This window comes from Miscanthus floridulus, chromosome 16 (genome assembly GCF_019320115.1).
Source record: "Miscanthus floridulus cultivar M001 chromosome 16, ASM1932011v1, whole genome shotgun sequence".
Taxonomy (NCBI): Eukaryota; Viridiplantae; Streptophyta; class Magnoliopsida; order Poales; family Poaceae; genus Miscanthus; species Miscanthus floridulus.
In genome coordinates this window covers 80,293,260-80,306,210 of record NC_089595.1, presented here as the reverse complement: position 1 = coordinate 80,306,210, position 12,951 = coordinate 80,293,260, and the positions used below count along the sequence as shown (strand labels likewise).

Genomic DNA, 12,951 nt, shown 5'->3' with positions numbered 1-12,951 from the left:
CCTCAGGAGCGTTTTCCAGGTGCAGGAGAGAGGATGATTTGCACGGCACAAGCCAAGCCGGAAGCTAGGCCAAGTGAATCAACCTAAGGCCTGGTGTAGCTGGAGGACGCAGAGCCACCCCAAAGCCTCGTATCAAACAGGCCCTCAATGTCTTATTTTTTATTTTTTGAGAACTACGTATTTTGCCGAGATCCTCTGCCGTAAAAGGTACGGAGCCATTCATACGCCAGTCGTCAGTTGGCGTCGGCAACCGAGCCGCCTGAACAAATAGCAGGGGTAGGCCAACACCGAACAGAGTCGTCTCTAGCCTCTACCAACCAACCCCCCGTGCGCGCTCGCCTCGCCTCTGCTTCCGTGCTTCGCTTGCCTTCCCCGTCTCGACTCCTCGCATTCGCCGCGGCGTCAACTCGTCTTCCTTCCCGCGGTCTCTCTTCCTCCTCCGCCTCTCAGATCCGGCGGCCATGGCGAGGAACCCGGGCTGCACCGTCTTCATAGGTGAGATCTCGCCTCCTCCCCCGCGCGCTCCCTTCCTGCTCGTCTGCTCGAGGTCCGAGTCGCCCGGGACGGTCCGGTGACTCCCGCGGAGGCGCAGTATCTCGCGAGGTTTCCCTTCCCTCAAATTCTTCCGTGGTGGCTTGGATTTTGCGTGCGTAGTAACTAGGAATCTAACCTTCGTGGGGTCGCTGTCCACGCGCTTATCCTCTCATCGGCGGCTGGAACTGTTGCTTCCGCCCCCAAATCGGGACGTTTCGTACTTCCTTGGCTCTCTGTTTACTAGGGAATTTGGTGGGTTCCGCCTTGTAATTTGCCGCTCAATTAAATGAAACGGTGATTTGCTAAGGTTCCAGTCTGCCCTCCCGTACTCTTATGTTAGGTTGTGATTGCCCTCGCGAATCCAAATATAGCAGGAGCTATTCCCCAAACAGAATTTAGATTTTATCTGGGTTAATTGCATGAACTTCCCGTCTTCTCTTGTAATTTTTTCCCTGTGAAGAAGACGGATGAACTTAGGTAGAAATAGCTTACTTATATATAAGTAAACATCTCTTGGTGCCATCAATGGAAATTGGACATCATGGTATTGAAGCGATTATCATGCCGTCATGTTGCATTTCAGCTTGGGTAATTTTAATCAGTTACAGCAAAGATCTTGATCCTGTAGTCCTTTCCAAGTAAGGAATAAGAAAAAATTGCCTCGTGTTAGCCTCATCTGTTATGTTCTTTGTTTAACTAGTAGGTGTTCTCAGGCTGCCTGTTTGCTTATTCCTTGCTTCACTCAGGCGTCCTTCTGTATGAACTCCTTTTTGCGGTGTTTTGCGTAGCTTCATGTCTATGTTATGCTATTCTGCTACCTATTATGGTTGTTGCTTGTTGTGCAGCTCTGGTACTACTTAACGTCTTAACCTATGTGGTTGTTTTGTTATTCTACCTCTTGTTTTTGTTGTCAGACATAATATATTAGTGTTGTGTGCTCTTTTTCTTAAATAGGTAACTTGGATGACAAGGTTCCTGAGAGGGTTCTGTACGAAATTCTTATTCAGGTAGGTCGTGTTGTAGACCTACACATACCTCGTGACAAGGAAACTAGCCGACCAAAAGGTTATGCTTTTGCTGAGTATGAAACAGAGGAGATTGCCCAGTATGCCATTAAGCTATTTTCTGGCCTTGTGCGACTTCAAAATAAAACACTTAGATTTGCGGTGCGTTTCTTTTTGCTCCCTCATTTTACATAAGTTACATTAGTATAGCTGGATAGTTGAATGTTACTGTCCCTTTTTCATAGTATATAATACTCCCTCCATCCCTAAATGTTTGATGTTGATTAGTTCAAAATTAAACTAACCAACGTCATACATTTAGGGATGGTGTGAGTATCTATTATGTATTTATGTGTTGGGTCATGGGATTCGGTCCTAGCCCAGCCCCATATACTTTTGTACTTTACTAATTGAGGTACTTGCACTTACTATATGTTTTTTTAGTATCGCCATAAGACTCAACTCTGAAATTACTGCAATTTTCGACAGATCTCTGGGCAAGACAAACCCTCATCAAATGGCAATATCCCTGTAACTCCTAGGTTAAACTCTGTACCACAGCCAAAGCAACCTCAACCTATGAGGTCTAGTGATACTCCTTTGCCACAGCATACAGCTGTGAATGGCAGGAGTGCTGGTTATGGTATCTTACCAAATCATTCATACGACACACACTCTCAAGGTGAGGAAAACTCGGGTCATTTTGGAATGCAAGACATTTAATGTTGAATTATGCGTTAAGTCTCACAACTCCCCTTTTGACCAGCACCGGATTCAAGTGGGTTACCGAGTAGAGGACTAAGCAACGGTACGTATGAATATAGTAGACGTGTATTTGGTTCTGTTCTGAATGATGTTAGCCGTCGAGCTACCAGGGAACCAGTTCCATACCCGTCCTACTAGCATGTTGAGCTCTGCTCTGGTGACTGTGACTCTATGCTGACAGAAAAAGGTCTCTGAAGATGTTGTCTGTTGTCTCAGCCACATGTAAGGTTATCTCTGTACTCACCATTTCATGCCTGTAAATATGGGTTATGGTGGTAGGACATATGCTTGTCTTTTGGGTTGTTCTGTTCTTTGCATTGTAGTGAGACTTTTCCCTGCTGGTTAGGTCCCTCTCATTTCCTAGTGTGAAGGCTATGCCTCCACTAATATGGCTGCACTAGGAATTACCATGCCTAGTTACATGAATGGGTGGCAATATGCTTGCAATTGTGTTTTAACATTAAGTGCCATTAGCTGTTTCAATGTTATAGCAGGGCGTGTTTGTGTTTGAGATATTAGTATTTGGTGGATTTTGTGCTTTTCATCCTGATCTGGGACATCTGAAGGAGAAACATCGTTTTAAAAAGAAAATTGTGAAACCAGTACCACAATTTATGATGTTTGATTATATGAATATTTGGTTATATATGACTTGTTTGCTTGAGCTGTATTCTGTCCAGCACAAGCATTCATTATCGCCCAACTGGCTCTCAGAGTGATCAAGTTATACCTTTTCTGTTACCTGGCTGCTGTCTGGTATTTGCAAGTTGATCTATTGTCATTTCCAAGTTCATTAGCTGGGAAGTTGGTGCTGCTGGATTTTCACTTAACTGGTGAATTATCTAGATGTTGCATTGTTATAATGCTACTCCATCTTCTTAGTCAGAAATCAGCTGGCTTTCCGAGTCGCAAACCAGCTGGTGACCACAAATCCACAATATTGGTGGTCGAGATGGGTCAGATACTGCCCATTTCTCATCGGGTTGTATCTGGACGCCCCATGACTGCGATTGTGAACTCATGTACCTGTTGACCGTTGTATCTGCCTGTGATTGTGAAGCTCGTGTACCTGCAGTAGGCGGCGAACAGAATGGTAAAATATCAATACTTCTGAAGTTGGAACTTGACCAAGTCCCGTTGGGGATCCAAACTACAGGTTGTCAGAGTTCGTAATAGAGGCACAGACTATGAAATCAATCTGGGACCAAAAAATATGACAGTGCACCATTTACCTTTACGATACAATTTTTATTGTGTAAATAATGAACCTTCATGGTAATCTGAACCTTGCGGCAGTTTTTCTTCTCACAGCAGTGCCACAAGTTCCGTCACTGCAGAATTGAACAATCAATCGTCCCGAGACACCAAATTTTGCCCGCAGTTTGGGGATAGTACGTAGACACGACTCGACGGTAGCACATAGGACTTAGGCCCCTGCGTTGGCGTGATTTCTTTTTCTATGACGAACCGAATTTAATTACTTATAGCAGCAGCGAAATTACAGAAGTTTAACCACACAAGTTCCGTTTACAATAGTTGCCATCAACATGTGCTTATTCATTTTCTAACACAATAACCATTTAGATGATCCATAATCTCTATACAGTCCTTAGAAATTTACCAATTACTTCGTATGTTCTAAATTTGCATCTGTTGAATTGCACCTGTATAGATTTTTAATATGTATTTAGTTAAAGTGTTGGCTTAATTTCCATAAGCTTTTGTTGCATCATTTTGTGACAAGTGTTAAGTTCGAACTCTTACGCTTATTATATTTTTTATTAAAAAATTCCTTTTATTTTTTCTATTAGAAAACAGATTCTGTGTCCTAGACTTTAGCTTTAGTTACTATATAATAACATAAATAGTCGTTTCAGTTTTCTCGACGGTATTCAATGATCAAGATATTATCAAAGAATTATATATGTAGTAGCATCGTCAGCACCCAGATTGCCCCGCTCCCCCAACCCCGCGATACGAAAACAAGGTTCCTAATGCAAAACCGTTCATTAGCTTTTTATTATTTTTCGTGGGCAAAAAATTATGGCCCTGGTGCAACGCACGAACATGTATCTAGTTATTTAGAAAATAAAATAGATACAATGATTATTAGGCCAGCTCAATGTAGGTTCCATATCACAGTTTTCAATATAGCCACGTCAGCTTTACAGATTGAAATTGAAGAATGAAATTACCTCTCTCAATGTGCAGTTTCATTTCACGATTTCATAGGCTATATGTGACATTTAATTCTTGTATGGTATTGTGATCAAATGTGCCATGCGATTTGTGTAGCCATTTGACATCGTATCTAAACTAAGTATATTAACATGCTGGAACAAGACCATGTTAGCAAATAAATCATGCGTACCTAGCAAAAACGGCAGCTCTGGACTTGTCAATCAAATCAAATAAAAAAAGAATGGAGGCCTTATCCTCCCTTTCGTTGGATGCTTCTTGTCCACTCGTGAACACCATCACAACCGCCGCCGCTCTTGTCCGTCATCTTGTACGGCATGGTTGGAGGCACGGTAGAATACGTCGCCGTAGCCGCGGGGCACATGGACGACGGACCGACCTCACCACCACCACCGCAAAGGTCCTCGTCGATTCACCTGGGTCGGCTTCTTCCTCGGAGCGGCTCTAGGCGGGAGGCGCGGCGAGCTCCTCCGCACGGCAGGCAGGAGGCGCGGCGACCTCTCCGGTGCGACAGGCTGCTCGCTGGTGATTGCGGGAACGTGGGTTGACGATGCGCAGGTGACCATCGGGTGCCGCACAGGATCTCCCGATGAAACTCTCGACCCCTCAATGCGTGTTTCATTCGGTTTCATCGGCATAGGTAACTGAGCCAGTTGAGTTTCGTCCCCACGAAACTCTGATCATCTCTCTCTTCATAATTATCGTGACAAGTCATCCAAAATGCTGATGTGTCATAGTAATTAATGAGAATGAAACCTCCATTGAGACTGGCCTTATTATCAATAGTAATTGGGTCCGATCATTTTTAATTCCATGACAATTTTTTACGATTCTAGTATGTCTTGTGAGTATTAACATGGATGTCCAATTAGGAATATTAACATCCTTTGCATTGCACCTATGTAGATTTTTTATATGTATTTAGTTGATACCTAAGTTTAAGTTCTATAAGCTCTTGCTATATCTTTTTGTGTCATCACAAGTCTATATTTTGGCTTTCAACTTTCGATGATATTAGTTATGTCTATTTTTAATCCATGTGTTGAGTTAAAGCTCGAGTGTTTTTTTTATTCAAAAAATTCTTTTATTTTTCTATTTATAATATATTATAGATTCTAGACTACACCCAGTTACTATAATGGCTTAAATAGTCCTTTCAGCTTGCATGTGGCACTTAAGATGTTGAATTTGCTAAAGAATTATATGTGTAATTGTTTTATGAAAAAAATACCATGCTTAAAATTGAATCACCACATTTGATATGTCATAATGTTTCAATCAAAATTATAAACTTATTTAATGTATAAACTTACAAAATTTATTGTCATGGAGTGTTAATATACTTTAAGTGAATTATCAATTTCATTGACATATGGTTTGATATACGAGAACATTCTTCTACGCTAGATAAAATATTAAAAAGAAACAATTATCCTATTGCATGCATGCTTGCTTGTCTGTAGATAGTGCATAGTATTATGTTTATTAATTTAACATTGGTACAAGTGTTTAACGTAGGAAACATACACAACCTAAGTATTTATATGTAGATTTTGAGAGATATTTTATTTTATTTTATTTTTTACAACCACACTTGTGGGTAATTTAGATATTTTTTTGAGAATTACACATTACAATGTAGACGCCCACAACACGCATGCACACTCACCCCTATGAACACACGTACGTAAATCCTACTTCTATGAGCACCTTCGAAGGACCGAGCCGGCAGATCTCGAGATTCACGATGTGTTATTTTATATTATTTGTTAATTTACGTGTGTAATTTAGATGTAAACTTAGGAATTACTTTGCAACATCTTTTGTAATAGCAAAGGTGGAGAATTTGGATCAAAATTTAATGGGCTATTTTAAATTATATTTCATAAATCATAATGATATATGTCTTTATTTTATATACAAATGTAGATGGTTATTTGAAATTATTTTATAATGACAGCTTACATGGAAATTAGGGGGGGTATTTTTTATTTATAATGGCGAAGGTGGGTAAATTTTTATATATATAAAAAGAATACATTTATTGACATTATTGACGATGATAATCAAATTCTACAAAACTAAAAGACAACGGCTGAATATTGTGAGAACTTTTCTATGATTTATGGTTTTTCCTAGCACAATCTATGAGGATTAACATAGCGGCCACCAAAGATGTTTGTCATACTTGTGAAAATTGACATGGAGGATTTATGTTCTAATTATCGTAAAAATTAACATGGAGGATATATTTTTTCCGGTGCATCTCTAAAACCTCGAATTAGTAACAGTAAGATACTAGTTGTCGTTTGTTATTATACTTGAACAGAAAAGCTTTGCAATATTCATATAATTATGGGTGTGACATTTAGTATGCATTGTATGTTTTTTTTTTTTTATAAATGCTTGTATGTTTTTGTCCCTCTCGTGTCTGCGGAGATCACTGGAGTCTTATCTAGTGTGTTCGATTTGTCTTAAAATGTAGCTGATAAAAAAGTCCCTTTATTAGTTTCACTCCAGATATGTCTGTTTGTGGAATTCTATGTGTAATAAAATGCTCACAAAGTTTACGTATCCCAGTTTACTGTTAGCTGTGCAGGCTTCTTCTATTCTGATTCTTCGACCAACTTCATTTCACTCACGTTGATTGGAATCCCATGAAGATGAAGATGCGCGGGTCCTGTTCTACTCGCACAGCAATACAGCATATTGGAGCGGTTAGCACCGCCGGTCCAGGGAAGCATACGGATACACGGCCCTCAACTCAATCACCGATTCACCGGACGAATAATCATCATAATCATGACAGGTTTGCTTCAGTGATCCTTCTTCAGGCCGCAGCCTGCAGGACATCAATAGCATCGAGCAAAGCTAACTCCGAGTCGAGCCCTGCGTTCTAGCACTGGCAGCTTAATCGTGCCACCCTAACTAAGCTCTGGTTCACACCGCCAGCATGAACGGCGAACCACCTCACGCCAAAGGGCCTTGCCATCTGAACCGCTTCGCCGTGCAGGGATCGATCGGATGACAGATAGGCGGCGTGTTCTGCGCGCCATGCTCGATCGGAGCTCCGCGCGCATGCATTTGGGTTAGCTCCCTAGCTTCTCTGGCTCCATGAGGCGCAGGGATTCGCCGTAGAGAGCCAGTGTAAACGTCGCCGCGACGGCGATGGTATGTAGTGCATGCGCTACTGGAGCTGCGTTGGCCTGAAATTTTGTGCGCACGATCGATTGTGTGTGTATATATAGGTACACATATATCTTTCTTCAACGGTGACCTTCGACTGGTCGTGCAGCGGCATCTGCAAGTCCGTCGACAGGATGAGGGCCATCCACAGCGCCTGCGGCGAGGGCGACGGCGCCGTCTGGAGCGCCGCCATCTGATCTCTCATGATCCACCAAAACCATGATCAGCACCAGCTTCTTTTGAAGTTTGTTTTTTGTTTGTTTCCCCTAGAATTTTCTGGAACTTGGAAACCATCGTTATTCATGGACGGTAGCATAGCACTGTCTCAGAAATCAGAGCTGAGATACATCATACACGCTGACACGCAGGACCAGACACCTGCATTCTCGTGTGCTATTATATTGCCTCAGACTAGTGGAGTGCCTTTACTCTACTACCAGTACAAGAGGTGGTTGCAGCATGCATGATGCGTGCATGTGCTTGTGGAATCACAGGGTCCTGCTGTTTAATTTTGCAAGATTGCAATGGAGTTCGAAGAATTCCTTTTCCATTCGTGCTTTTTGCAAACTTATGACCCATTTATGTGAATAACATCAGTTAGTACAACTTACAACACCCAACAAAGTGTGCTGCTGCTACTGCAACGCGCCTTGCAGCTTGCATATTGAGCCTGGCTGGCATAGTGGCATAAGAAGGTCCTAAACATGAAAGGGAACAGCTAAACCTAACGGAAACTGCACACGAATCATCCACTGATGTAGCAACCTGCACTGCACTGCACCGCATGTGCATTATTCCGGGAAAAGTTCTGGCTAGGCCAAGGCCTGTCGTAGCCACCAAATTATGGCCTAAAGTTAGGCAAATGAGCAAAACAGGGCATCAGAAGAATTTTTAGTATTTTGTCAATTGTCCTCCTGTCACAACTTCAAACCTAACTGGTAGGGCACTCTGCTAAATCCGCTCGCAATGTTTGACAACCGGCCACTTTTCTTTTCTGCTTTCATTTTTTTGTTCTAAGCAGCTTATATAACAACTTTCAAAACTATAGGAATTGATTAAAATTTATGAAATACTGCTTCCTTTGATTTTTGGTTGAGTGTGCAGAGGATGCTATTAATAATTTTTGGACAGATCGCTCTTCTTTGAAGTGAGTGAAGGAGATTCTGTTCCTGCATGATTCATCGAGCTCCAGCCCTTTCCATCATAGCATCTTCTCTACTCCTGCATGATTCGTCGAGCTCCAGCCCTCTCCAGTCTCCACCGACGACATATCTCAATCTGTATCGTGGAGCTCGATTTACCGAAGAAGGAACTTGATTTACATGTCATCAACATCAATCCTGACGCCCACTGGATGTGTGCTACCTAGAGCTAGAGCAACAAGAAGCGCTAGTAAACAGTTTTGCGAGAGGTAGAGCGATCGCCGAGCGGTAAAGCTAGCGCTACGTGGAGCAAGTTTGGAATCACTACGAAACACAACCATCCTGCCATAGAACCCCTTATTTTAGAGTCACTTTCTACCAATCAAGCCCTAAGAAGGATAATCTAGATATTGAATCCCCTATTTAGAAAAATAGTGATATCATTTTGAGGATGTGAAGCACACACTCAACACACACATGCTAGAAACACAGCCATACTACCATAAAGTCACTAATTTTAGAGAACCACTGTCTACCAAAAGACCTAAAAAGGATGATCTAGGTATTGAATCCCCTATTTGAGAAAATAGAGATGTAATTTTGAGAGTGCAAAGCGCACGACACATCGTCTAGAAACCATGAGAGCCTAATGTAGTAGCACGCACGCATGCATATGTCCATCTCTTGCCACACACTATTAATTAATACCCTAAAATAGTAATTTAGCCTTGCTCGTTGCAGGTTTTTAGCTACAGCCATGGTTGCAAACACAAGACAACTATCTTTGTAGCCCCTACATCAAACAGCCGTAGCCCACAACACGACAACTAAAGAAGCTACAACGAGCGGGATGAATATTGTTAGACACAACTTGAGTCTCTCAAAACTCCTGGTGGGTCGGCAACACCAGCCATTTGACCACATATTGGTTTATACAAAGTTACCAAAAAATTATAAACCCTCTACGTTATGTGTGTGAACAAGATTAAACGGTAGAAGTAGGGTTGAGTTGCAGCTAGGGGTGAGGAGCAATTGAGGCTAAAAATAATGGTTTCATCGACTCCTAATTCATTTTGAGAGAAGAGAAAAAAAAAACATATAAAGAGAAGCTCTATCAAATGGGGCACGAGAGTTGTTTACCGAACGGGGCTGAGACACAAGTGTTGAACAGTCTGTGCTATACTGCTTCGGCCGGCGAACATGCGACGAGTAAAAAACGAACAAACATATTCAGCGTGGACACAATCGCAACAGCTAAAACAAGGCCGGCCGCGTGCATCCATCCATCAGTCTATTTACACATTACAAATCTCAATCTCAAGCACTCATAACACTCAACTCACTGCCCCTCGCATACAACAGGCTCCCTCCGGTGTACGGCCGGCCGGACGGCCGACCGGGTCAGTCCCATACAATCGCAGACTTCTTCGGTGTCACCATCTCGCTGTGCGGCGCCGGCCCTCCCCTCGAGAGCGGCCTGGCAGCGGGCACCATCGGCGCCAGGTAGTTGCCTACCCGGACGTACCCGCGCGCGTCGTACCGGCCGGCGTGGTGCTGCACGGGAACCGGCACGGGCGCCGGCGGGTACTGGTGCTGGTAGTGGTGGAAGTTGTTCTGCAACGGCAGGGGCCCCGGCCCCGCGCCTGCGTGCCTTGGCGATCCGCTCACGTAGCGCGGTATGCTGCCGTCCACGCCGTGCTGGTGCAAGCGCTGCGCCGCCGCGTCCAGGGTGCTGAGGTTGGGCGAGCTCCGGACGCGCTGCATCCCGAACCCGAACACGGTGGGCGGCTCGGCGCCCACCGCGTTGGCGCGCGGGGAGTTGCCCGCCGAGACGGCGCCGTGCGTCTGCGCGGAGAACGGCGGGCTCCCGTCGGGCGAGGCTGGCACGGTGGCCACGTAGCGCTCCTCCGGCTGGAAGTGGTGGTGTTGCTGATGGTGGTGGTGGTGGTGATGCGGGTGGAGGCGCGACAGGCCAGCGTAGCGGGCAGAGGAGGGCAGCACGGTGGGCGCGGCGGCGGCCGACGGGAGCGGCGTGAAGACGTAGACGCGGAAGCGCGGGGACGTGGTCGGCGAACGCTTCGCCTCGAGGCGGTCGTACTCGTCCAGCATGTGGACCAGGTCCTCGTCGCAGGTGACGGAGACGAGCACGTCGAGTTCCTCGGCGAGGGAGAGGAGCTGGTACTTGATGGCCGCAACCTCCGTCTTGAACATGTCCTCCACCTTGTTCTTCAACTCTGCACAGGGCAAACGACGAACAGGCCTGCTGATGAGAGCCGAAAGGGCAGGTTACGGAGCGCGGCTCCCCACAACGGATGGAGAAGGCAAGGAACACCCACCGCGGAAGCAGATGGAGCGAGGCACGGCGACGACGCGGGTCTCCCCGCTGACGTACTTGAGCACGCCGTCGTGAGGGCGGGGCACGATGCGGCCGCCGAAGCTGCAGAGGATCTTGATGCGCCCTCCACCTCCGCCACCGCCAGCTCCACCCGCGCCGCCGCAGATGCAGGTCGGCGAAAGATGCACGTCCTCATCTGTGGTCGTGCCCTCGGACTCCGTTGTCGTCACCGTTGCCGGCGCACCCATCGCGTCTTCTATCTCGGCCATGGTGTCGCTTCACCCAAATTCTCACTCGACGGAGGCCAGCAGCAGAAGCAGAGCACGCGAAGAGATGACCCGTAACAGAGACCTGCGCAGTAACCGCAGCACGATTTTATCAACTTGCACAGACGGCCCTCGAGATCGAGACGAATCCCATAGAAACATGCTTGGTATCTGGAGCACACAACAATACAAAGATTCTTTTTTTTTTTTTTTTTTACTCTGATGACTAGAGTATGAACCCATATCTTGGGGGGAAAAATGACCTAACCAAGCAAATACTGAAATACGAGATGAACTCACACCAGAACGGCCAAAGAGGTAATGTTTCCCTAAAGACTAGTACGAAAAGAGGATCCCGAAAGCAACAACCACTTCAGCATCAAGCCAAGCGTGCGGACATGAAAACGCCCCACGAATTCAACAGGGAATGGGATGTGTCATGTCTGGCGGAGCAATTAGTTGAGCGACAGCACATGAGATTATCAGCCTATCAGCTCCATCCAAACCAAATTGGAGACCGACATTATACACTATTAGCTTGAAATTATCAGCTTGGCTTATCATAACCGTATTTTTTTTCCCACAACAAATCAGCTTAAGCCGGTTTATCAGCCACAGAAACCATGAGCCGAACAGGTAGATGCTGAAGACAGCGTAGCTATTATACGGCGTGTCACTGTTGTTTGGGTGCAGAAGCACGAGTCACTGGCGTGGCGTAGCTATACGGTGTGTCACTATGCTCAAATCAAATTGCACACCAGGCTTGTTTCATCGATAATTGTTAGTAAAAAAACGGATGACTTGAGACCTTCTTTTGATTAGCTGGGCTAATTGTCCTGGCTAATACTCCAGCTTAAGCTAATTGTTAGCTGGCTCAAATTAGCCATGTATTTTTTTTTTTGATACAAGAGCTAACAGATAGGTGGAATCATACGTAAAGCCAGTTCAACACTTGGAATTGTCCCGCTCACTACGTGTGCTACCAAGAGGTAGGATAGCACAGGACATTCTGGTCTTTTTGTTGTGGATTGACGATTTTAGTCTAAATTAGCTAGGTCTTGACAACAAATAATCATGGATCTTAGCTAATTTTTAGTCCACCTGTTAGTCCTCTATTTAAAGAGTTTTCTTATAGTTAAAAATTAGTTCTCTATTTAAAAAAAACCTGAGACAAATAATCATGTCACACCGGCCAAAATATTTACATCGTTCGCGATCAAAAGGTGAGTCGTGCCAAATTGATTGAAGTGACTCATGGCTTATCTCTTGAGTCACAACAAAACGGTTTAGTATGATTAAGTTGGGGAGTCACGTCAAACTTTTCTATTGTCTTATTATACATTCCGTTTATTCTAAATAAGTTGTTTTGATTTTTCTATATACTTAATTTTTATTATGTACCTAAACATAGCTTCTATCTAGATATATAACAAAACAATATACCTAGAAAAACTAAGATGACTTATAGTTTAAAACAAATGAGGTAATATATAATAGTGTTAAAAGAAAGTGTCAGTATC

General features: G+C 44.3%; 2 protein-coding genes across 3 annotated transcripts; one reads left to right on the top strand and one right to left on the bottom strand.

Moving 5' to 3' along the window:
• Window positions 1-274: 274 nt before the first annotated feature.
• LOC136512035 (spliceosome-associated protein 49-like) lies at window positions 275-2,894 on the top strand. Of its 2 annotated transcripts, none has more exons than XM_066506043.1 (4): window positions 275-495; window positions 1,489-1,541; window positions 2,028-2,220; window positions 2,305-2,894. In XM_066506043.1, exons 1-4 carry the CDS (start codon window positions 462-464, stop codon window positions 2,439-2,441), a joined length of 417 nt encoding a protein of 138 aa, XP_066362140.1. In that variant the 5' UTR covers window positions 275-461; the 3' UTR covers window positions 2,442-2,894. The 2 variants fall into 2 exon arrangements, with proteins under 2 accessions (XP_066362140.1, XP_066362139.1); XM_066506042.1 differs by having other exon boundaries at window positions 286-495; window positions 1,489-1,700.
• A 7,131-nt stretch (window positions 2,895-10,025) lies between these two features.
• Window positions 10,026-11,693, bottom strand: LOC136513996 (uncharacterized). The gene is made up of 2 exons (XM_066507974.1): window positions 11,167-11,693; window positions 10,026-11,064 (listed from the first exon to the last, which is right to left on the bottom strand). The coding sequence occupies exons 1-2, from the start codon at window positions 11,432-11,434 to the stop codon at window positions 10,232-10,234; spliced, it is 1,101 nt and encodes a 366-aa protein (XP_066364071.1). The 5' UTR covers window positions 11,435-11,693; the 3' UTR covers window positions 10,026-10,231.
• Between the last annotated feature and the right edge of the window lie 1,258 nt (window positions 11,694-12,951).